The 27,288-nt window shown below is 45.6% G+C and overlaps 1 protein-coding gene across 1 annotated transcript in view; it reads left to right on the forward strand.

Annotated features, from left to right (window-relative positions):
- The window catches only part of LOC143982951 (cytochrome P450 2F2-like), a 68,624-nt gene that overhangs the window by 22,571 nt on the left and 18,765 nt on the right, over window positions 1-27,288 (forward strand). Inside the window, exons 6-7 of the mRNA XM_077482114.1 lie at window positions 1,034-1,175; window positions 4,199-4,386. Coding sequence (XP_077338240.1) covers window positions 1,034-1,175; window positions 4,199-4,386 — 330 coding nt within the window. The remainder of the gene's footprint in view (window positions 1-1,033; window positions 1,176-4,198; window positions 4,387-27,288) is intronic.

Here is a 27,288-nt window from a genome sequence, read left to right on the forward strand (position 1 = left end):
TTTACTAAGCTGGAAAGTACGAAATCAGGCTCACTTCTGCATAGAAACCAATGAGCTTCCAGGTTTTAATACCAAAGCTACCAAAGCTTAATTGAACAAGCTGGGGTTAGAAGCTCATTGGTTTCTATGCAGAAGTGAGCCTGATTTTGCACTTTTCAGCTTTAGTAAATAAACCCCATTGCGTACTTAAAAGTGGGGCATACCTATATAATCCTATACCCACAGCTGATCCAGAGCAAGGCAAAAAAAACAGCAAAGCATCAACAAATTTTCTCCAGTAGGGGAAAAAAATCCTTCCTCATCCCCCAAGAGGCAATCTGATATTTACTGGATCAACATGTCCTGACATGTGCTTAATATTTCAATTTAAACAAAATGATTATTATGCTTCAAGTATATCTGAAGCTAAAACTTATTTTCATGGTTGGGGGGGGGGGGGGGTTATTGATGTCTGTGTCCCCACTGTAGACATTCATCCACTTTGTTTGTCCTCATGACAGAAACAAATGGTGAGGGGAAGACTCCCAATGGGGACACTTGTCTTTGTGACAACTAGGTTATGTCCGCTCATTTTGGAGAGGTTTCTTCTGACTTCCTGTTGTGTTTTTGAAACAGGACGTATGCATAAATCTTCCCAAAGGGACATACTATTAGTGATAAACTGGTGTTGTGTTTGGATACTCTTCTGGATCTACGTGGCTGAGCCCTCCAGGAAGCTGTTACCCAAAATGACCCAATTATCTGTGGTTGGAATATTCCCCACCCTACATGTATACATGGGGTATGTATACATGTGGACAGCAGGGCAGGGAATGTCCCTACTGAAGATGATCTGTCCATTACAGGGGACAGCTTCCTTGTGGGCTCGGTCTTGGGAGTTCAGAAGAGCATCCAAACAGGCCTAAGCTCATTTCTGCACACTATAGACAGCACCAAAAGCACAGGAGTCTTAATCTCTATTTGATGAAAAATAAAAAATAAAAAGCCTATAGTTACTTTTTTGGTCTAATAAATATATTTATTTCCTCTTTAGGAAAAGAAAAACCCAAATAGTCATTTCAACTATGAGACAATGTTGAAAACTACAGTGAATATATTCTTTGCTGGCACAGAAACAGTTGGGTCTACCTTGAGATATGGGTTTCTGATCATGCTGAAGCACCCAGAAGTAAGAGGTAATTGTACCATAATTGTGGTAGCCAAACAAATATTGCAAATTGCTCTTTTTGTAGTCTAAAACAATTGCAAAGAATTCTTGCCATAAAGCAAGGCAGGTTTAAATACATTTCTTTTAAAACCCAACTGAACTTTTAGTTTAAATTATCTAAATACAATGCAGGTGCATGAAAACATTCTTTTAAAATCTGTCTCCTGTCCGTTCAACAAATAGAGCAATTTGGTAAAGATTCATATAAATGTCAGTTAGGCCCCTTTCACACTGACAATCCGTTCAGGCCCGCCTGTCAGTTTTTCAGGCGGACCTGAACGGATGCTCCATAGATCTCTATGGAGCGTCGGATGTCAGCGGTGACAAGTCTGCTGACATCCGACCCGCTCCGATCCGAAAAAGTGTGACGGAGGAAAAAGCTATTTTTCCATCCGTCTATGGATCGGATGACGACGGACACTGCAGTCCGTCGTCATCCGATCTCCCATAGGAGAGAGCGGCGCTGTGACAGGTCCGTCCCTGTGCAGTGTGCAGAGACAGACCTGTCATCTTCCTGCTCAGCGGGGATTGACGGAGTTATCCCCGCTGAGCAAACGGATATCCACGGGGCGGATCAGCACTGATCCGCCCCGTGTGAAAGGACCCTAAGGCATTTGAATCTGTTGCAAAATGGTCTCAGAATTTTGTCTGGGGTACAATTGCACATGCATAAGGTCTTATATACCTACACTTTTTTCATCACCAATATGGTGGTATTTCTTAATTAATTTATGAAATTATGGGTAAAGTTGATCCAGGGAATATCTGATTTTTTTCCCCTGCTGGAGCAAATTGGATCATGCTTTGCTGGGGTTTTTGTCTTCCTCTGGATCAACTGTGGATATAGAATTGTGTATATAGAATTGTATGTTTTTTTTTTTTTTTTTTAAGGATATTTATTTTTCTCTTTTATTTGTTAAATTAAATAGACTTTTTTCAACCAGACTAACCACGTACTATAACTATGTAATTTTGTCACAGTCATAGTGCCAGAATGTAGAAGAACTATCTCAATTTGTTGTACGCATTAGCAAGAAAACTGTTGCACAACTTTTATGAATCTGGCAACACCCATAGTGGCAGAAAAATTTCAAAATTTTTCATTAAATTGTCCCCATGATGTGCAATGTCTTACAGATCCTTTTCATTAGAATGCAGCCTCAGCATAACTAAAATAGGCATGCTGCAGAGAATGACCCTCAGTCTGTGTAGAAGCAGTGGACTCTCTGCCCAGGTATGACACATCCCCCTGCTAAGTCATAGGTAGGGCATTCCAATGAGTAGGGAGCATGAATATTGCTGCTTGAAGTTCTATGGGTCTAACTTAGCAGGCTTTTTCTACTCTGGCTGTGACTGCTTTTTTTTTTAAATAAGAAACTAAGACTTTGGACACCTTTTGTTTTACGCACTTAAAAGGTATTTATCTAATTTAAACTTGTGGGCAGGTGGGGGATGCAGTATATCCTCCAGCCTGAAGAGGGCACTGTGCCATTACTTCAGGCTGCTAGGAACTTATTTTTTAGACTAATTGCATCCTGCTATGGGCTCCAGGCAGCCATCTTGTGGAGGTTGGCAATCCTATTGGATGCTGAAGTCCCTCTAGTATTGGTCAGCCATCTTGACTATGGATTCTAAAAATAGTAGGATACCGCATCATTCGTACAGTCATGCATACTTCTTGAGGAGGGGAAGAAGGTTTATTATTATAGATGTGGCAGAGTGCCCCTTTATCCACAGTCAGGTGCAAGTTCCTTTAATTCAAACTGCCACAATCCTCTGAGTTTCCCAGCAACCCCTGAGCTCTTGGTCATTCCCAGGGGATATCAATTCTGGATCCTCTCTTCTCCCTGTGCTAAGTGAAACCCTGCCTGCTGGGACAGCATTAATTGGGCAAGTGAGCTGTCACCAGGTGCTGGGTTCTCCCCCATTAAGTCTGGTGTGTGGGCCTCCAGCAGTGAGCACAAGAGCATGCAGCATCTATCTAAGCCCCAGTTACTGGAGAAAACGTTGATACAGTCCATGTTTAGAGGCTGTCCATGCAGTGGGGTGGCCCTATCTTCATCCAACAGAACCTCCTGACCAAAAACAAGAGTAGTGCCAGTGTGAAGCCTGTTCCAGCCTTTGATGCACCCAGCCATGAGCTTTCCAGAATCTTCCATCATAAGGTGGACATGTGAGACATTATCTTCTTTTCTCTTTCAGAAGTTGAACTGAACTCAGCAACTCTACTGCCATCTAGTGGCTATTTGTAAAATTGTTGTCATTTCTTTTGTTCCTGTTTCCCCATGCAATGTTTTGTTGACCTTCATTGTTTAGTAAAGTAGAAATTGCATATCACCGCTGGTCTGATCATTTGGCTGATACCATTACACTAAACAGTCTCCTTTGTCAGCTTCCTGGAATGGTCTCCCAGTGGTAGCTCGATATCTGTAAGAACATATAGGAATGGCTGTGCGAACAAGCAATATCATAGCCCCTCCTATGGGCTGTACTAGGCATTGTACGTACCTCCAGGGAAGCTGCCCTGTCAGTGCCCAAGCTGCTCCAATGGTCTGGGGATCTAAAATCCCAGCTCTTCTCCCTCTTTTCTGGGCAGCCCTTCCAGGACGGTCCAGAACGATTCACTATGCAGGTGTTGAACAGTTCTAATCGCTCTGGTATGTCCTGGAAGTGCTGCACAGAGAAGAGGAAGAGCGTCAATTTCAAGTCCCTGGACTGCTAAGCTGGCTGCATGGGCACTGACAGCTCTTCATCCCTGGAGGTAAGTATAGAAGTGACCAGGGGGGCTGTACACTGTTAGTTCAACTTTTCATTTTTTCTGTAGGTGAATTAACACTTTTGGTTTTGTCCAGCATAGGCTCAGTTAACCCTGGTCAGTTTACAGTAATCTGCACACAAACCCTGTCCAGTCATTTAGCCACGTTTCTGGCCTGTCTCACGTGGGATAAATTTGCAAAGAATGGTTTATAATTTCAGCAATTTTATCACCAGAGAAAGTTCAAGAGGAAATAGACCGTGTTATTGGTCGAGATAGAAGTCCGTGCATGGATGATCGCAGCAAGATGCCCTACACTGAAGCAGTGATTTATGAAATCCAGAGATATGCAGACATAGTGCCCATGAGTGTCCCTCATACTGTGACCCGGGACATCACATTCCATGGCTACGACCTGCCTGAGGTATTTGTTGTTTTGCTTTATCTTTTAGGGTTACTTTGCGGTAAAAGCAAGGAAGCATTAAAACCTCAGTAGTGTATTATTGTGGTTAAATGTGGATGCAGCGCTAATACCGTGATCAAGAGTAATTGAAACAATACAAAAATTGAAAGTAATAGTGAAAAAAAACCTCTCAAAATGGAAAACTAATGCCGCGTACACACGGACGGACTGTATGGCGTACTTAGTCCGTCAAAACACATTTCAGCAGACAGTCCGCTCGTGTGTGGGCTTCAGCTGACTTTTTCAGCGTGCAGTCTGGCGTACTAAGTATAGTAGGCTAGTTCGACGGACTAAGAATGGCGCATGCCCAGAAAGGATTTACACGGCGGAAGGGTGCTTTGCTGTGTATTGGACTTCCTATTTCTAGTCCCGTCGTACGTGCTGTACACGTCATCGCGCAAGCTTTCGGACTGTCCGTCGGATTGTATGACGAACTAAGTACGCCATACAGTCCGCCCGTGTGTACGCGGCATAAGACAATACTTTAAAAGTAATGGTGAAACAACTCGTAAACTGGAAAACGAAAGCATTATTAATATAGGTACTAGTGCGCACAACCCAAAACAAATACCCTGTCAAGTCTGAATGATAAATAAATTAACTATGGGAAGCTGCCAAAATATATACCGTATATACTCGAGTATAAGCCGAGATTTTCAGCCTCTTTTTTGAGGCTGAAAGTGCCCCCTCGGCTTATACTCGAGTCACCGCTGTCTGACTGCTCGATCAGCGTATCGAGCAGACAGACGGCGGACATTAAAATTCAAAAGCCGCGCCTCCTTCTCCACCTCCGCCTGTGATAGGCGGAACACTGAATTTCCCAGCAGTCAGTGTTTTCCGCCTATCACGGACATCCGTTCATTCTCATACTACGGACGAGTATGAGAGGATGTCCGTGATAGGCGGAACACAGGCTGCTGGGAAATTGAGTGTTCCGCCTATCACAGGCGGAGGACGGAGGCGCAGCTTTTGAATTGTAGAATGGCCGCCGAGAAGAGCGGCGATCCTGGAGCGGCGATCCATCGGCACGACACGGGACGGAGGAGGCACGGGACGGAGGAGGCACGGGACAGAGGAGGCACGGGACAGAGGAGGCACGGGACAGAGGAGGCACGGGACAGAGGAGGCACGGGACAGAGGAGGCACGGGACAGAGGAGGCTCGGGACGACGGCGGCTCGGGACGGAGGCTTGGGACACAGGTAGGCTGGACACACACACAAGGCTGCACGGACACACACACACACACACACACAGGGATGGATGGATGGATACACACACACACACACACACACACAGGGATGGATGGATGGATGAATACACACACACACACACACACACACACACACACACACACAGGGATGGATGGATACACACACAGGGATGGATGGACGGACACACACACAGGGATGGATGGATGGATGGATGGATGGACACACACACAGGGATGGATGGACGGACACACACACAGGGATGGACGGACACACAGGGATGGACAGCCATGTCTCACCCTCGGCTTATACACGAGTCAATAAGTTTTCCAGTTTTTTGGGGGTAAATTGGGGGCCTCGGCTTATATTCGGGTCGGCCTATACTCGAGTATATACGGTAATGATCTCCACACTATCTAATGAATATTAAAGCAAAAATATGTAGCTCTACCTGTTACAATTAAATAAATAGATAATACCACTATCCTAACCAATAAATGAATAAATATATATAAATAAACTGACATTAATAAAACTTAAACAGGTAAGTGGTATAACAAATAAACAATGAATAATAATAAAATCATAATGAAACCATTTCATTAAATGCAGAAAAAATTAATTGAATCTTAATGAATTGTAAATCTGTGAAAAAAAAACCCACTAGAAATATCACTAAAACAAAGTCCCATTCTGGTGAAAATCTGTGAATTAAAGAGGAAGTAAACCCTGATGGGTTTACTTCCTCTTTGTCTCCCTGCAAAGGTAAAGCATAATGGACTACTATGCATTGCATAGTAGCCCATTATGTGTCACTTACCTGACACAGGAGCCAGCGAAGTCACCGCTGTCCCCTGTAGCACGGAGCGTCCATCTTCTTTTGGGTATCGCTGCTCCGGTCACTCACATCGGCGGAGCAGCGATGACGTCACTCCCGCGTATGTGCACGGGAGCGCCACTAATGGCATATCGCCGTTAGCAGCGGCATGCTCAGTGCGCCTGCGTGCCTCTGTCTATGGCACATATGCCGTAGACAGTGGTGCCTGTCTTTTTGCAAATACTGTATCTCCTAAACCGTGTAGGTTTAGGAGATATTTCAAGAACCTACAGGTAAGCCTTAATCTAGGCTTACCTGTAGGTCAGGGGTGTCCAAACTTTTTTCAAAGAGGGCCAAATTTGATGAAGTGAACATGCGTGAGGGCCGACCATTTTGCCTGACATTCTTTGAACGATTGAAAATTTGGTCTAAGTGTGTCCATCCGAGCACCAATACACTGCCCAACAAGAATTCTCTTGCCTTTGTCGCGCTCGTTCCGAACACACAGACGAATGCTCTGCACTTTAGGGGGTACCCCACACATTGGAAAATGTAGGGTGCTTTTGCTGCAGTGCAATTTAAAAAAAAAAGCTCAGGGAACTTCTTTCCCTGCATTTTTGTGAGTAGGGAATTCCATTGAAATAAATGGGCTGCCCTGCACACAGTACGCAGCCACATAGATGTTGCATTTATGGGCTTAAAACAGGTGGTGAGGAGGCAACATAATGCCTCTTTACCGCCATTCAAATGCCACTGAAAAGAGATCCGTGCATGGATTTCTTTTCAGAGGAACAGCAGTCCTGGCTAATATCACACACAAGCCCTACAAAAGCAGTTTTGATGGTATAAGAATAAGGGGGGGGGGGGGTCCGGATTAAAAGTAACATATACACAGACACATGCACACACATGCAGACACACATACAGATAAATGCACACCGCATACATACAGACATACATGCACACACATACATACAGACATACATACAGACACATGTGCACACACACACATACATACAGACACATACATACAGACATACATACAGACACATGCATACACATACATACAGACACATGCATACACATACATACAGACAGACACATGCGCACACATACAGACATATGTGCACACACAGATACAGACATACATGCACACATACAGACATACATACACATATGCACACACATACAGACATACATACAGACACATGTGCACACACACAGACACATGTGCACACGTGCAGACACACACATACAGACACGTGTGCACACACACATACAGACACGTGTGCACACACACATACAGACACGTGTGCACACACACACACACACAGACACATGTGCACACACACACACACATACAGACACGTGCAGATACAGACACATGTGCACAGACACATACAGACACATGTGCACACACACATACATACAGACACATGTGCACACACACACACATGTGCACACACACACACACACACACATACAGACACATGTGCACACACACACACACAGACATACATGCACACACATGGTGTTATACCTAAAGGGTTTCACATGTACTGCCACTTTAAGGCTGGCTCCAACCAGGAGTGATGCCAAGGGTCAAGGGGTATAGTAGCCATCTTGGACACATGTAAGCAGCCTAATAAGATGTACTGTCCTGAGATGCATGTTGCAGTGTACAGTGAGTACTGGAAATAAACTTCCATTGTTCCAGACCAGAGTCTTGTGTCTCTCACAACACAGAGGATATAACAGTGGCGACGAGGATGGGATTTACAAAGTGTCTATCAGTCTGAGAGAGAGACAAAGACATTGTGGATTGTTACCTGGATAAAAGCAATCACAGATCCCAGCAGGAAAATGTCATTGATCGGGACATTAAGTGAATTTGATGGAGAACAGACATCCTGGAGTTCCTGGGTGGAGAGACTGGAACAGTATTTCAGTGCAAATGGCATCCCAGGTGAAAGGCAAGTAGCAGTATTTCTGACAGTGGTCGGTGCTCAGACATATGACACTCTCAGGGATCTCCTTTCCCCTGTAAAACCAGCAACTAAGACATTGGCAGAGCTCCTGACACTGTTAGAGGGTCACTTCCAGCCTAAACCACTAGAGATTGCAGAAAGATTTCGTTTTTATCAGAGGCAGCAGCAGCCAGGTGAAGAAATTAAAGCTTATGTGCTCGCCCTTCGCAGACTAGCCTCTACCTGTTCTTTTGGGGAGTACCTACCTACTGCACTGAGAGATAAGTTTGTCATGGGACTGAATTGTGACTCTAGCCAAAAGAGACTGTTAACAGAGAAAGACCTTACCCTTGCAAAGGCAATTGATATAGCTTCAATGATGGAAATGGCTGTGAAAGATACAGAGGAATTGAACTCTCAGGGCAGAAGAGAAGAGGTGAAACAGGAAGTTTTCAGAACAGCAGTCAAGCCCACAGTCACAAACTGGAAATACAGACCTCCACCAAGCCGGGGGTCAGCTTGCTACCATTGTGGGAATACAGACCATGATCACAAAGTCTGCAGGTTTAAGGATCAGACCTGTCATAATTGTGGTAAAACAGGACATCTGAAACGAGTTTGCCGGAGCAAGAAGGTGCGAGATAAACAACCTCTGAACCCCAAGACAAAGACCTATATGGTGGGAAGATATACATCATCATCTGAGTCAGATTATGAGGAAGTGCTCCACAGTTTAGACATACATCATATGCATTCAGCACCCTCTGCAATGACTGTAGAGGTAACCATTGAGGGAAAGAAACTAAAGATGGATGTAGACACAGGAGCAGCAGTTTCAGTTATCACTCAGAAACAATGGAGACAACTTCAGACCCGAACAACTGTCCGCCCAACGCCAATCAAACTGCAGACATACTCAAAGCAGATACTCCACCCACTGGGTTATGCAAAAGTGCAGGTATTGTACAAGGGTCAGACAAAGAGACTGCCATTATATATACTAGAGAATGGGGGACCCCCTCTCTTTGGGAGAGACTGGATTGCTCACTTTGGTATGCCAGACATCGCCATAAATCCCTGTAACACTGTGACAATTCCATTAGGAGATAATGAGGGATGGGTGGTGTCCCTGAAGCAGCGGTTCCCAAAGATCTTTGATGACCAGTTGGGAAAAATAAAGCATGACTGTGTGAGACTTAAGCTGAAACCCAACGCCCAGCCTAAGTTCTTCAAAGCTCGCACAGTACCTTTCGCACTCCGAGCAGGAGTGGAAGCAGAACTGAGTCGGCTGGAGGAACAAGGTGTCATCTCAAAGGTAGAGCACAGCGAGTGGGCATCACCTGTTGTACCAGTGAAGAAAGCGAATGGGGACTTGCGCATTTGTGGCGATTTCCGCATGGCACTGAACTCCCAACTGGAAATAGACCAGTATCCTCTACCCAGAGTAGATGACATTTTTGCCTCTCTTGCAGGGGGTCAAAAGTTCACCAAGCTTGATCTCAAACAAGCATATTTACAGTTTGAGGTCCATCCTTCTTCCCGCAAGTTTCTGACCATCAACACCCACAAGGGACTGTATGAGTACAATCGGATGGTGTTTGGTGTAGCCTCTGCCCCAGCCATTTGGCAACGGAAGATGGATGAGATTTTGGCGGACATTCCTTTCACTCAGTGCCTGTTAGATGACATGCTCATCACGGGACGGACAGACCAGGAACACAAGCAAAACGTGGAGCTTGTGTTGGAAAGACTCCAAGAGCAGGGTCTGAAAGTGAACTTAGCAAAATGCCAATTCATGGTGCCGAAATTGGAGTTTTGTGGCCACCTTGTGGATGCAGACGGTATACACACCACAGAAGCCAAGGTTGATGCCTTAGTCAAAGCTCCTGCCCCAACCAATGTCCAGCAGCTGCGATCATACCTTGGCTTGCTGAACTATTACCACAAATTTCTGCCAGATCTGGCACACACCTTGTTTCCGTTGAACAAGCTTTTGGAGAAACACTCCAGATGGGACTGGTCGGCTGCATGCCAAGGCGCTTTTGAAGTCTCTAAGCGGAAGCTGTTGGCGTCACGCATGCTTGTTCACTATGACCTCCAGAAGCCTCTGACCTTGGCTTGTGATGCCTCACCCTATGGTCTGGGGGCTGTACTGTCTCACATCTTACCTGATGGGTCAGAAAAACCAGTGGCATTTGCCTCCAGGTCTTTGACAAAAGCAGAAAGCAATTACTCTCACATTGACAAAGAGGCTCTTGCGCTGATATGGGCTATTAAGAAGTTTCATCTTTACCTGTATGGTAGGGAATTCACCATACTGACAGACCATAAACCACTCCTTCAGATCTTTAGCCCTGACAAAGGCATCTCTCAGACTACTGCGGCCCGCCTCCAACGCTATGCCCTGTTCTTGGGAGCATACAGATATAAAATCCAGTATCGCGGCCATGATGCCAATGCTAATGCGGACGCAATGTCCCGACTGACAGGGAGGTCAATGGACTCCTCTCCACCGGTCAAGAGTTGTCGTTACACCAGCCTGTCCTTCTTGTCTTCTGGGGAGATAGCAGCCCATATAGCCAAGGATACCTTTCTGAAAACAATACTCTCCTGGGTCCGGTCCGGTTGGCCTGCAACCGTCACACAGGATTATGAACCTTATTTCCGTAGGCGTATGGAATTAACTGTGGCTGGTAACTGTGTTTTATGGGGAGACCGAGTGATCATTCCACAGACCCTCCGGAGACACATTCTGGACTTGCTACATACTGGTCATCCCTGGGGCACACGTATGAAACAAAAGGCCCGAGGCTATGTGTGGTGGCCAAACTTAGACTCGGATATCACAACATTCCTTGGTTTCGACTACACTTGGACTTTGCAGGTCCGATCAGAGGACACACCTTCTTGATCATAGTGGACGCCCATTCAAAGTGGCCTGAGGTCATTCCTGTTACTCAGCCAACAACTAAGGCAACAGTTTCCATACTGTTACATCTCGCTGCTACATTTGGATACCCCAGAGAAATCGTCACAGACAACGGTGCACAATTCACCAGTCAGGAGTTTCAGCGTTTCTTGACTGCCCACAACATCAAGCACAAGTTGACCGCACCTTACCACCCAGCTACAAATGGTCAAGCAGAGCGGTTTGTGCAGACTTTTAAACGCTATTTCAAAGCTACAGTGGCTACAAGTAAACAGCAGTCCCTGTCACCCCAGCAGCTGGACTCCTTCCTTTCTGCTTACAGAAACACACCACATGCAACCACCGGGAAAACTCCAGCAGAACTCCTTCTGGGTCGGCAGCCATGGACTGTTTTGGACATGCTCCGCCCACAAACAGTCCAGGAACATGTACTGCAGTCCCAAGACAAGATGGTCAAACACCATGAGATCCCCCGATTCACAGCCCAACAAAAGGTATGGGCCCGATCTTATGGGGCTTCCAACATCCGTTGGCTTCCTGCTGTCATTGCAGAGACTTTGGGACCCAAGATGTATAGGGTCTGCCTGGAAGATGGTTCCATTTGCAGAAGGCATGCGGACCAACTGCGCCCTCGTTTTCAACTGCATGAATCCCTGACGCCGGCTGAACCACCAGTGTTGCAAGGAACTGCTCCCAGCGGATCAGGATGCATGGGAACTGATGATTGGGGGGACTCGGATCTTTTGAACTCAGCTCCAACAGAGCCCTCCAGCCCTGGTCCGGAGGTTGGTTCACCCACTGAGCTGGGGGATCCCTTCTTGGCACCGCCAGTGCCCATTCCAGTCGACCCTGTTTCCTCCGATCCCGAGTCGATGGGTGCCCGCCCTCAACGACACTGTCGCCCTCCTGACCGGTTTCAGCTTCAAGACCGGTTACGAGACTTTCGACGGGGCCACCGAAAGTGATCCAATGACATTGTATCCCCACAACTGTCCCTGGAATCTTGCTCTCACATCTGGATGCAGGAAAAGTCCTGTGCATCTCCTGTGTTTGGAGGACTGTTATTGGACAGTTATTAGTTAATGTTTTGTGCCTTTTCTCGTTTTGTTTTTGTTTTGTTTTTTTTGTTTTTTTTTGGGTTTTTTTAGGGATGGATGGAAGGTGTTATACCTAAAGGGTTTCACATGTACTGCCACTTTAAGGCTGGCTCCAACCAGGAGTGATGCCAAGGGTCAAGGGGTATAGTAGCCATCTTGGACACATGTAAGCAGCCTAATAAGATGTACTGTCCTGAGATGCATGTTGCAGTGTACAGTGAGTACTGGAAATAAACTTCCATTGTTCCAGACCAGAGTCTTGTGTCTCTCACAACACAGAGGATATAACACATACACATACAGACATACATGCACACACATACAGACACATACATACATACATACACACACACTCACACATGAATAAAGCCCTTTTTAAAACGAATTTAGCTTGCAGCATAGTACAGTACCTTTGCAGCTTCTTCATTCAGCTGGGTACTGCACTGTAGGGGGAAGCAGAGAGCACAGCACACTTCCCTGCTTTTTACTTTCACGTTTGAAGCTCACGGAGCTTCTCATAGTGCCGGGGATTGGCTCAACTGACAGCCCTGATACTGTGGCACACTAAATTTAGAAAGACCAGGCGGGCCGTTCAAAACCGGACCGCGGGCCACAATTGGCCCATGGGCCGGACTTTGGACATGCCTGTTGTAGGTCAAAGTGGTTTGTAAGGGTTTACAGCCACTTTAAAGAAAATCAACTAGAAAAGGTCCATATAAAGTGTGAAAATAATATTCCAAGAAAATAATTGGTGAAGAGAGATTCTTTTTCCAAGATGCTTCACACCCAAGTGAGTAATAAATCTCCTTACCGACTGACGATGACCACCGTAAGGAAGTCTCACCAGGAACAGGGAATTTGGTCTCCCAAAAACCTATATAGATGTCTGAGGTTGAGGCTGAACTCATGGCACTGATTTTAGTGGCTGAATTCTATGACCACTTGATCCAAAATTAATTTGATGCATCTTTCCTAAAAAGTCAGCTGTTATCAGTAATTACTAAAAACCTATTTTCAGCTTTTAGGCTATTAATAAGTTGCAAACAAGGAAGTTTTGCCTTTGTAAACATATGCCACTTCACTGATCCTGCAGCTGGTTAATTATTTGCTTTTGGTATTTATGTAGATTATAAAACTGGAGATTAAGGATGAGCTCAGGCGTGTTCGCATACTCCACAAGCAAAGCCCACCAGGAAGTCGGCGCAGAGCTGCTCTAATCACAGGCAGTGAGACATTGCCCAATCTCTGCCACCAAGCAAGGGGGAATGTCTCACTGCCTGTGATTAGAGCAGCGCTGCGCCGACTTCCTGGCGGGCTCTGCATGTGGAGTGTGCAAATACGCCGGAGCTCATCCTTACTGGAGATATGCAAATTAAGGGTTTGCGTAGGGATGTGAGGTGTGCTGGAATCAATCAACAAATGCTACAACCAGAAACACATAAATTCAATGGGGCTGCTTGCTCAATTCAAGCAGCCCCATTGAATTTAATTGTTTCTGGTTGCAGCATTTGTTGATTGATTTCAGCACACCTTGCATATGCATATAATATACACATGCCCAAGCTATCTAGCCTCCATAGCAAAAGAGCACGGACAATGTATGCAATAGGTATACACTAAACAGTTATGTATTTATTGGTGTATAACAGGCGCCAGCGTATAACACACACCCCAAGTTTAGGAGAGAAGTTTAAGTAAATAAAACTTACATTTAAATGCCCATCAATGCAGCCTTATCAGCGTCCATCTGCAGCCTTGTCCATCATTACAGAATGATCAGTGTTCATTTGCAGCATTGCCCAGTGCCGTTTGCAGCCTTGCCCAATGTCATTTTCGGCATGTAACCATTTAAATTTGCCACCACCGAGATAGACAGAGCCTAAGTACTAGTATGTACTCAGCTCCTCTCGGCTTGTCTCGCAGTCCCGCCCCTTGGCCTGGCTCCTATGATGGGCATAACACAGGTCCAATGGCGGGACTGCGAGTGGAGCTGAGCTGAGTACACAGTACACTTGACTCCCCTCAGAGGCAGCAGGGTGGCGGGACGGGGTGACTGCGAGTGGAGCCGAGCACTCAGCTTGGTCTTTTTCGTCGCCGCTCAGTCTTTTTCGGTGGTGCTCGCTCTTTTTCCTCTCACAGACAGTGGGGATCGGCGTATAACACGCACCCACGATTTCCCCCTGATTTTAAGGGGAAAAATGTGCGTGTTATATGCCGATAAATACGGTACTTAATTTGGCTGTTTCTGGTGATGGGGTCATCTCTCTAGACTGCTCCTTGCTTCTTAGAGTCCTGAAAAAAATACTACTTTTGTGTTCAGAAACTAACAAATAAATGTAGGATGACAGTGTGTGAGGGGGACTGGTCTGTCTCATCCACAAGTAACAAGAAAACAGAAAAAGGCCTAGTGCAACAAGCACAACACATACCCCTAGGGATGTTTATTAGACAGACCAGTAAGTATTTAAAACATATAAATGTTTATTCAGGAAATTTGTTTTCAAAATGGTATATAAATGTACAAATACAGTATAAGAACAAAAGATATGTCTAGCGCAGTAGCAGCTCAGAAGGGCCTAAGACACATGTTTTTTTGAAAATGACTCCGACACGTTTCAGACTATCCGTCCTTTTTCACAGGCTTTACAGTCGTCTCAATAATACATGTTCTATAATATAAACATATTCATGTTAGTACAATTCCATCAAACAAATAAGGGTGTATAGCTCAGCAGAATTACCATGATAATACTCACATGCCGTAGCCCTCCACTATGCTCAACACCAGGGAGCAAATACTATGAATGGCCTTAGAATGGGTATGGCACACTGCGGGTCAGATGAAAATATACAGGGCTGATGCATAGGGGCCCAGGTGACACGGCAATTTTGTTTGGGGACGCTACATACTGCAAGATCTCCAACTGACTGGTTACACGTCCAGTACAGTATGACACCGGCAAGCATATGCAGCTAAATGGAAATCTAATAAAGAAAGTAAAAGAGTAATGAGTTCCATAGAAAAGACTACAGAGCTTGCTATTCATGTGTGTTATAAAATAACACTCACCTAAGTCAGAGTGTGTAAACAATGTCCGATCAGCCTGGACAGCACAGCGCACAACATGCAGCGGGTACAGGCTTTAAATAGCCAAAGAGCCCCTCAAGAAACAGCTGAGGAAAGGTGCCATCCGGCAGCCTCCTCAGCTGGAGCCGATGAGACGGCCTGGTGTGCCATTGGCTGCAGGCAGACTGTCAATTAGGCCTTTCGGCCATATATCACATTTTATCAGCTTCACATCTATACTCTGAACAACTATCTGGCTTTATCCTTGATGCTTTGAAATTTATCCTTATGCACAATTTTTTTTCATTTAACGGATCCCACTACCTCCAGGTACAGGGCGTTGTCATGGGCACTTGCTGTGCCCTGGCATACACCAATCTGTACCTGGGGGGTGGGAATGTTTACTTTTTTTGGATACCGATGCGACCAAATTTACCCGATGCAATTTTGACATGGCGTCAATATATTGACGATATAATCTTACTTTGGAATGGCTCTCTCTAGATTTGCTCCATCAATTCCTTCACTATCTTAATTCCAACAACACACTCAATCTCAAATTTATTATGACATCTAGCCTTTTCAGTATATCTTTTCTGGACTTACTTTTGTGTTCAGCACATGGCTGTGTTCAAGTTCTTTGTTCCCTCCCCCAACTTCCTGCCAACATCACTTTCTGTTCCATAAGCTCTATGAAACCAAACAGGTTAATTAGCATATGAATGTGGAACTCCAGCTTCTGAAAACAATTAATGGTAGCTCAAATGTTCTATTTCGTATATTTATACTACAAAAAAAACCCCACTAAAATAGCCATAGCAACACATTCGTTTAAGAAAGGGCCAGGCTGATTGTAATGTCAGATAGCTGATCTGTGAGGCCAGCTTGTACCAAGTGAACATAACATAAATCTCTATATTTTCAAGCAAGTAGCCAATCACATCATAATGCACAGGAAACAAGCACATTGGAACAGGATTTTAAAGTGTTACTAAGCCTAGGACCCTGCAGTCACTATGTCTGGTCTCACATAGCACACAGAACATGGAAATGCAATCATTTTAGGCAATATAAACTGCTAAATACCTTTTTATCATCAGCAGTATATAGCAGTTTTGTGACTTCTATCAGTGTCCAGCCGAGCACTGACTAAAGCTTGTAGGGGGAGTTTTCATTTTCCTCTGACTGTGAGGCTGTATGATCCCTGACCCCCTGTCTGGACCAAGAATTCCTCCTAGAGCGCTGTGCTATTAGCAGAGGATTTGGGGACAGTAAAAGAAGGGGATTGGATCAGAGAAGACATGATCAAACAGCCTTTTTACACAATACAGAGGATTAACCCCTTAGGTTCCACAGTGAGTATAACAAGCATGCTTTACTGCATACACAGACTGATTTGACTGTTGTGGGGTTAGTAACACTTTAACTTCTAAGGCAACAGCTCCTGTAATGCTGCTGAGTTTAGTAAGTTGCAGAGCTGATCCCCAAGTACACAACTAAATACAGTTATACCATATATACAGTATGAGGTTGATTTACTAAAACTGGAGTGTGCCAAATCTGGCACAGCTCTGCATAGAAACCAATCAACTTCCAGGGTGTTTTTTCTCAAAGCTTAAGGGCCCTTTCACACTGAAGTGTGTTTCAAGAGCTTTGGCATCAAAAAGTGCCTGAAAAACTCAAGAAAAATGCTTCCCTTAAAAATCAATGAATGTTTTCATCAGCATGCAGCATATCAGTATATGCCAAGGACCTTTTATTCTCTTAAACTAACCCTGCGGTAAATCTTCCTAATCTTATGAAGGCGTTTGAGGAATATGGGGCACTCTCTAATTTGAAAATAAATTTTAATAAATTGGCAGCTATGGGAGTCAAGATAGCCCCAGCCCTCTTAGCGACCCTAAAGCCCAGCTTTAAGTATAAATGGTCAGGCACAGCCCTTAAATATTAAGCTACCTATATTCTCTGCAATTTAGCACGTACATATGAACTTAGTTTTCCAACTTTGCTGACCAGGACCCGTATGTTGTTGAAGAAGTGGCACAAAGGAATTCACTTGTGGTTTGGCAACTGCAATCTTCTAAAAATGTGTATCCTCCCAAAATACCTGTACTTATTCCAAGCCTTAACGATACAGATTCCTGTGTTCTACTTCAAACAGGTACACTCACTTTTTATTAAATTCATATGGGCACATAAAAAACCTTGACTTCCCAGACACTATCTCACATTAGCCAAAAAATTTGTAGGCCTGACTCACCGGATGTTTGGAAATACTTTCAAGTGATACACCTTGGTAGGTTTGTTTACTGACACACAGACATCCCCCTGAAAGGTGCCCTGTGGTGCTTTGATCGACTTCCTCTGACTCTCAAAGCCCACCCTCTGATTAGTAACATGCTTTGTATATGCTATAGGGCTGTCTTCTCAACTTCCCTCTCACTCCGAGAATCCCCATTGTTTCCAAACCTTGCAAACCCGGCGTTTACCCTAGGCCTAAGAACACGCGACTTTCAGACCCTCATCTAGGGATGAGCTCGGTGTTTGAGTCGAATGTATGTTCGACTCCAACACAGTCTGTTTGACTATTCGGCGAAGCCAGAACTCTGTGGGCCGTTCGCACCATATTTGTGTGGCGCTCATGGCCCACAATGCACTGCGCCATCGCAGTGCATTGCTGGCTCATGATTGGCCAAGCATGCCCTTGTGACCCCGTATGCTTGGCCAATCACAGCGCCGGCAGTGAGGAGAGCCATAATTGGCCACAGGCAGGATGCCTGTGGCCAATTATAGCTCAGGGGGGTTTAATACACGCCCTACACTATATAAGGATGCCAGCACGGCGGCCTTGTATAGTGTGTTGCGGCGGTCAGGGAAAGAGGACGATAGGCAGAGACAGTGTCTTTACTGCTTGGGAACCTAGCGCTGTTACAGTGGGTGTTGTATGCCTCCTGCACAGTATACACCTGAAGCTATCCTTTATTACTGGTGTTCTGTTTTTGTAATAGAGGCATCTGCAGTGCAGAAGTTAGAGTGGGTGTTGTGTGCCTCCTGCACAGTATACACCTGAAGATCCCCTTATTGCTGGTGTTGTTTCTGTAATACAGGCATCTGCAGCAGTTAAATTGGGTGTTGTGTGCCTCCAGCACAGTATACACCTGAAGCTACCCTTTATTACTGGTGTTCTGTTTCTGTAATACAGGCATCTGCAGTGCAGAAGTTAGAGTGGGTGTTGTGTGCCTCCTGCACAGTATATACCTGAAGATCCCTTTATTGCTGGTGTTGTTTCTGTAATACAGGCATCTGCAGCAGTTAAAGTGGGTGTTGTGTGCCTCCTGCACAGTATATACCTGACGCTATTGTTTATTACTGGTGTTCTTTTTCTGTAATAGAGGCATCTGCATCAGTTAGAGTGGGTGTTGTGTGCCTCCTGCACAGTATACACCTGAAGATACCCCTTATTGCTGGTGTTGCGTTTCTGTAATACAGGCATCTGCAGCAGTTAAAGTGGGTGTTGTGTGCTTCCTGCACAGTATACACCTGAAGCTACCCTTTATTTCTGGTGTTCTGTTTCTGTAATACAGGCATCTGCAGCAGTTAAAGTGGGTGCTGTGTGCCTCCAGCACAGTATACACCTGAAGTTACCATTTATTACTAGTGTTCTGTTTCTGTAATACAGGCATCTGCATCAGTTAGAGTGGGTGTTGTGTGCCTCCAGCACAGTATACACCTGAAGCTACCCTTTATTACTTTTAATGGTACAGGGAAGAGAGTAGGGATTTTCATGGTGCCTCCAAAAATACAATAGTAACTTATTCAGTTATTATAAAGAAACAATGTCATATTTAATAAAAGAATACAGATTTTATTCAGCTACAAAGTTTAAAAACAATTTCATAGGCTTATTTGATGGCAATAGGGTCCAAAGAAGCCAAGAGAATCTATACACACTTGTCCCGACAAGTTTCGCCAGGTGGCTTCTTCAGGGGGTGTGTAAGCTAATAGAACATCAAACAAAGAAATATAATAAATACAATAACAAACATAACCAAAAAATATATAAATTCATCAAATGTCATTGAAGGAACCAGCATAAAGATAAGCGCTCACCCTCAACCAAGATCTCCACGATAAACTAACCCTAAGTTGGTACATCCACCATCCGTTCTACCAAAAAATGGATTTCAGACAACTCGCCAGAAGGGGGGCATAGAGGAGGGTAAGGATCAAGCTAGAAGCGAAAAGGAGTGTATATAAAGTAATAAAAATAAAATAATGAAAAGACGCAGAATTGTCATTATAGACCAATCCGAAAAAAAAAAAGAAAGTATATGTGTAATGATATGATAAAATAAATGGACTAGTTCTTAGGCAGGTACCCGGGCTTACGGGATGTCCTGAGGAAGGCCAGGAAAGTCTGTGTGCATTTCCACCGATCATATAATGCCAGTGCTCGGCTGGCTGAGCTCCAAAAGGAGTTGAACCTGCCCAAGAACCGCCTTATATGTGACATCAGGTGGAACTCAACGTTGGCCATGCTGCAGCGGCTGCACAAGCAGCAGAGGGCCATCAATGAGTACCTGTGCGACTACGGCACCAGGACAGGGTCAGGGGAGCTCAATTTTTTCTCACCACGCCAGTGGGGCATGATCAGGGATGCATGCACTGTCCTGTCACCATTTGAGGAGGCCACGAGGATGGTGAGCAGTGACAGTGCATGCATCAGTGACACTGTACCTCTTGTCCACCTGTTGGAGCATACGCTGTGTGGAATAATGGAAAGGGCACTTGAGGCAGAACAGAGGCAGGAAGAGGAGGACTTCCTTGCCTCTCAAGGCCCCCTTTATCTAGACAGTGTTCTTGCTGTCCCACCCATCACACAGGAAGAGGACGAGGAGGAAGAGGAGCAGGCTTGTGTCAGCATGGAGGTGGAGCCTGGCACTCAGCATCAGCAGCAGCAGTCTTTTAGGGATGATTTACAGTCCCAAGAAACCTGTGGACTTCTACGTAGCTGGTAGGAGGTGGCTGCGGATCATGTTGTCCTTAGTAATCCAGAGGACTCCGGACCGAATGCCTCAGCTAACCTACGCTGCATGGCCTCCCTGATCCTGCAAAGCCTGCGGAAGGATCCTCGTATTCTTCTGATCAAGGAGAGGGACCATTACTGGCTGGCCACTCTCCTTGATCCACGGTACAAGGGTAAGGTTGCGGACCTTATCTTGCAGTCGCAGAGGGAGCAGAGGATGAGACATCTCCGGGAGGCCTTTCAGAAAGGTCTGTGCAACGCGTTCCCAGAGACTGGGAGGTTACAAACTCCTGGTCCTGGACAATGTGTTGTTGAGGTTATGGTCAGTCACAGAAGGAGCGGTGGAGAAGGTGGCCGTCTGACCAATGCGTTCAGACAATTTTTTAGTCCGCAGTTCCAAGGTATGATTGGTTCCAGCAACCCTCGCCAGCGTCTGATTTACATGGTGCAGGAATACCTAGGGGCAAGGTCAGACTTGGACACCTTTCCCACCGAAAATCCTCTGGTTTACTGGGTCTTGAGGATGGATCACTGGCCAGAGCTTGCACTGTATGCAATTGAGCTGCTGGTCTGTCCTGCATCCAGCGTCCCAATTTTTCAGCCCCTGTTAAACAGGGGCATGTAATTACAGTTTTTGAAGCAATGCTTTGCAGCAGGGCTCATTCCTGCACTCCAACTAGAGTATCTGGGAGAGGTTGCAGTGTCGTGGCACCAGCAGCAGTGCCTAAGGCCCAATTTTTCAGCCCCTGTTTAACAGGGGCATGTAATTACAATTCTTGATATAATATTTCACAGCAGGGCCCGTTCCTGCACCCACCGAGAGTAACTGTGAGGACTTAGTGTTGTGGCACCAGCACCACCACCACCACCACAACTACCAAAGGCCCAATTTTTCTACCACTATTCAACTAAGCCATGTAATTACAATTCTTGATATAATCGTTCACAGCAGGGTGCTCCAGCACCCACCAAGAGTCACTTTGAGGGCTTACAGTGTTTTGGCAACACCCACACCTTAGGCCCACATTTCTGCAGAGCATATAGGGCAGGCCCCTACTTTCAAACATCCAACTTAGAAACGTCTCCTACTTGCAAACGGAAGGAGACAACAGGAAGGGAGATTAAAAAAGACGGACGTGAAAAAAAATTATACAGGGGTGATAACCCTTCCCTATGTTTTCCTAAAAGCTTACAAATAGATTTTTTGACTGGAGCTACACTTTAAAAACGTACCAGTTCAAAATTACAAACAGATTCTACTTAACACAACAAACCTACACAGTCCCTGTCTTTTTTGCACCGCCTGTATACTGCTGTTCTGAGTATATAGGGCCTGGGGCCTTTAGACGCCTTTACTTTTTTTAATTTGTGTACGTCCGTACAAGACCCAAAGGGGCTGGTAATGGGCAGAAGGGGCTACCCATGCCATTTTTCTCAATGATTTTCATCCGTATTGCTGGAACCAGACATGACATTAAAACCACAAGCAGTTTTAAATGACTTTTTTTCCGTTTAATGTTCTAAACACGGGAAACACGTGCCACTTTACAGGCATTATATAAAAAGGCACGATATTTAAAGGAATATTTCACTTTTTTTTTCACTTTAATCATCATTAAAATCAGTGCTCACGAAAAACTGGTCGTTTTTAAAAAGAATTTTGGCATTGATCCATGTCCCCTGGGGCAGGAGCCGGGTCCCCAAACCCTTTTTAGGATACTATCTTGCATATTAGCGATTGAAATTAGCACTTTTGATTTTGAACGTTCGAGTCCCATAGACTTTAATGGGGTTCTAAAGTTCATACAAATTTCGGTCCGTTCGAAAGTTCTGGTGCAAACTGAACCAGGGGGTGTTCAGCTCATCCCTACCCTCATCCAAAATGGACACGATCAAGCCTCGCATTTTGCGAACATAGATTGCTGGACCTCTATCACATTGTTGACGAGTCACTCAGGACAGTTCAAACTTCCTTTCTGGAATGCATTACAGCTGCACCACTTCTTGCACTCCCTTCCACAACCTCAAATCTGGTGGCAGATGACTGGTGGCAAGTGACACGCTGAATCTGGTGACAAGAGACTGGCGGCAAGTGACACGCTGAATCTGGAGGCAGGGGGCATTGCAAGTGACACGCTGCATCTGGTGGCAGGAGATGGGTGGCAAGTAACATGCTGAATCTGGTGGCAGGGGACTGGTGGCAAGTGACAAGCTGAATCTGGTGACAAGGGACTGATGGCAAGTGACACCGAATCTGGAGGCAGGGGACATGGCAAGTGACACGCTGCATCTGGTGGCAGGGGATGGGTGGCAAGTGACACCCTGCATCTGGTGGCAGGTGACGGTGGCAAGTGACAAGCTGCATCTGGAGGCAGGTGACGGTGGCAAGTGACACACTGCATCTGGTGGCAGGTGATCGTGGAAAGTGACACACTGCATCTGGTGGCAGGGGGTAGCAAGTGACACGCTGCAAAGTCCTTTAGGAAGGATGTACTGGAAATGGAGCGAGTACAAAGAAGGGCAACAAAGCTAATTAAGGGTCTGGAGGATATTAGTTATGAGGAAAGGTTGTGAGGACTGAACTTATTCTCTCTGGAGAAGAGACACTTGAGAGGGGATATGATTTCAATATACAAATACCATACTGGTGACCCCACAATAGGGATAAAACTTTTTCGCAGAAGGGAGTTTAACAAGACACATGGCCACTCATTAAAATTAGAAGAAAAGAGGTTTTCCCAATATAAATGTTATTAAAAGGTCAGGAAGGGCAAAGCCCAGAAATAACATCAATACGACGGAGCAGAAAGTCGGACGTCATGCGGCGTACGTGAGAGGGGAGGAGCCTAGCGGCGGCTTCCACGAGACAGGGATGGAGGTGGATTCGCCGCACCATCCGGAGCTAAGCGCAGGGAGAAAGCGCGGCGCTCCTAAATGACTCCCGTTCTGGCACCAGCACCCGCATTCGAACCCCGCTTGCCCGGACCAGAGAGTACTCCTGGCGCGATCCGGAGGGACACCGGTAGACGGTACGGAGGACCTCGCTGGAGCGAGCGGAACCCTCGGCTCTACCCCCCCCCCCCCATATTCCTCCACTCCTCTATTAGACGTCGCTGAGTGCGTGCAGTCCCTGTGGGCTGAAGAGCCTATGTTTGCAGAAGACTACTAACAGGTCAGACCCTTCCAAACTGTTACGTTTTTTTTTCTCCTGGACTGTCATATATCCTTCAGTCAAAGTTCTGAGTAGATGCATATAAGGAGCAAGCAGGTTGTTGGAATCAAATGTAACCTACTCTCTCAACAGCAGCATTTTGAATGTACACACTAAGATTCATATGCTTCTCTATGCCCTGAAAAGTTCCGCCCAGGACTTTGATGTTAGCTGTTGATATATAGCTTCTTTTACATGTTAATCACGCTTTGAAAAGTTCAGTATTGACCACTGATACACCCTTGAATGGTGGGGCATTTTTTCTTTGTTTCTCCATTCCTCCGGTACGAGTGGATTTAAACTAAAGGCAGCCCAGCCCAAGGGCCCCCGCCTGTTTGCAAGGCAGTCACGGGCATGACCATACGCCCCCGCTTGGATTTAGTGGAACTTGTGGAGAAACTGGGGACGATTAAGCCTGAGAGCCGCACTAGGACTCCCCTAGTGCAGAAGGGACCAAAAAACCCCAAATATAGTATCTGTTAATCCCCCAGAACCAGAAAACCACACGCTCTATCTTATTTTGTACCGGGGGGGGGAAGGGAGAAAAGGGGCCCTTTGGCGGCCCGTTTTGGCAGTATTTCTCTATTTTTTCTCCTCTTGGCCTCTACTGCTCATAATCACGAACAGTTAAGGGAGTTAACCCGGCTATTTCTCTTGCCCAAGTAGAGGTGCAGTAGACCTTCCCGTTTTTCACCGAGCCCCGGGAGCTACACGGTCTGATTTCCGAGGGAGAGCTCGCTGTCTTATAGATAGGCCATCTGTTAGCTCAGTGGAAAAGACCTGACTATATTATTTATATTATTACTTGCACCCCTAGTCTCAGTTTGCTATTCCTATAGCCTTTCTCTGAGGTGCTTTCAAACGAAAGGGAACTCTGGGGAAGAGAAAGCCTAAGAGGGACAACATGAAGGGTAGAAACCCAAAAGTCAATGACTCTAAAGCCCCCAAAGAGAGCCTAAACACAAGCTCTATTCAGAAATATCTCAAAGAGACAAGTCAAAAAAGTCCAGGCCTGGATAAAAAACAAGCGGGCAAGAGAGAGAGGAGGAAGGAGGCTGGAAAATCAACCGGGATCCAAGGCGATTCCTCTGGTGAAGAAACAGAGTCAGACCTGGATGGTAAAAACAGAGAACGGACAGATATCTCCCAAATACCTACCAAAGGCGAAATACAAGAAATGTTTTTGAAACTGGAAAATTCAATTAAGTCAGAGATCTTAACTGTTAGGGCAGATATGGGTCACCTGTTAAGGAGAATAGAAGATACGGAGGATTTATTGGGCAAACAGGCTCAGGAAGTACTAGACTTAAAAGCGCAGTCTAGAAAAATGCAAGAGGCTCACAGGGACATTCTATACAGACTGGAGGAACAGGAAAAACAGAGCAGACGACAGAACCTGAGGATTAGAACCTTACCTGAACAACAAGGAGAAGACCTCGGTGCAAAGATGAGGAAGCTATTTAACCCTCTATTAGGAAGAATGGAAGATGAAGAACTAAAGATAGATCGTGTCCATAGAGTAAGGAAACCTCCAGGACTGAAGGCAGAGGTATCCCGTGATGTGATTGTAAAATTTCATCTCTACGAGGACAAAGCCAAGATTTGGAGTAAACTAAGAGGTTTGCCCTCATTACAATACGAAGGGACAACTCTACAAATTTTTGCCGATCTTTCCGCAGGGACCTTGGCTAGGAGAAGACAACTCAAACCCTTATTGGAACACCTGAGAAGTGTCAATATAAGATACAGCTGGGGCTTTCCGACAGCTCTGATTGTTCAGAGAGAGGGAAGGACGTACAAGTTAAAGTTCCTAGAAGAACTCGAGGTCTTTTGCAACAATTTGGGAATTCCACCCCTTAAGCTCCCCTGAGACTCTTGTGAAAACTAATGGGCTTATTGAGAGGGGAGGAGGGGGTCCCCAGCGCTCTTAGCGTGGGCCCCTAGGCTTCTGAGTCTGTTTCTGACTGCTTTTTTTTTTTTTTTTTTACTCTATGTTGTTTTTTTGGGTGGGGGCGGGGGGGGGGGGGACTTGGGGGAGGGGTGCGGGGTTGGGTCGGAGGGGAAGATGGATAGGTGGGGCGGATCCGGGCTCCATCACTCCCTGTCAGGAGACGGAGTATCTCCACCCTTAGGGGTGGGGGGACAGGGGGGTGTTGAAGTGGAAGTCCGCAGGTGGAGCTACACCCTGGAAAGTATTACTTGCAGAGGGAGGCAGGGCCACCCATAATCAAGTATAGGCCAGGACAGGGCTAGGGGGGGGGAGGGGGGTGGGTGAAGAGATGGGGGGGGTTAGGGGCGGGAGAGGGGGGGGGGAAGGGACGGGGGGGTGGGGGGAGGATTGGGAGAGGAATCGCCTTGTAGAGTGGGGGACCGAAAGGGACATGAAAAGTGCGGGTTGGACAAATAAGTATAGATTAAGTATTCCAGTAGTCAGTACAGGTTGACTGAAGTAAATTTTATATCCTATAATGTAAGAGGATTAAACGCCCTAAACAAAAGGTACAAACTTTTATCAGAATTACATCAATGTAGAGCTGAAGTAGTATTCTTGCAGGAGACCCATCTTTCCCTGGATTCGAATGTTAAGCTATTCTCAGATAGCTTTCCGACATGGTTTTATGGAGATTCCCCCATTAGGAGGGCTAAGGGGGTGGCAATTGGATTCGAGAAACACACACGATTTACTCTGATTGACAGACTGACTGACCCTGAGGGCCGATACTTGTTCCTTAAGGGAGAGCTAGGAAATAGGGCGGTTACTCTTGCTAATGTATACTGCCCAAATAATAATCCCTTAGGATATATGAAACGGATCCTACGAAGATTAGCAGAATTTAAATCTGGCGATATAATCTTAGCAGGGGATTTTAATTTTTGTATGGATACCGCCATGGACAGTACGTCCCGCGCAAGGGGGACGAATGAGAGGTCCCTGAAAATACTGAAACAACGCCTTAAACGGCATCAAATGGTGGACGTTTGGCGGATACAACATGAGAAAACGAAGGACTTCTCTTTCTATTCCCCAGTGCACGGGACGTATTCTAGATTGGATTACATATTGGTGGATCATAGGCTGCTAGATGACGTCGCTGAGACAGGGATAGGAATAGCCTCCCTCTCTGATCACTCCCCTGTGACAATGAAGTTGAGGATACCAGGGTTATACAGACAACCCTTTACTTGGCGATTAAACGAAAATCTGGTACAGGATAACGATAACATCGAGATAATCCGGAAAGAATTAGAATTCTACCTCTCGACGAATGATACAGGGGATATCTCGGGTGCCTCCCTATGGGAAGGACATAAAGCATATATAAGGGGTATCCTCATCTCCATTGGCACAAATAAAAAGAAAGCTAAAACTCAGAAAAGGGAGTATCTGATTAAAGAAGTCCATAGATTAGAGCAAGAGCATAAAAAACAAAAGGCCCAACAGCCGGAACATCTTCACCTATTGATTAATAAAAGGGAGGAACTTAAAGACCTGTTGGATCAGGAAGCAAGTAGGTCACTTGAAGGGAGAATTAGAGAGGG

Source organism: Lithobates pipiens, unplaced genomic scaffold, assembly GCF_037356315.1.
Source record: "Lithobates pipiens isolate NorthernLeopardFrog02 unplaced genomic scaffold, aLitPip1_a1.2 Scaffold_1, whole genome shotgun sequence".
Taxonomy (NCBI): domain Eukaryota; kingdom Metazoa; phylum Chordata; class Amphibia; order Anura; family Ranidae; genus Lithobates; species Lithobates pipiens.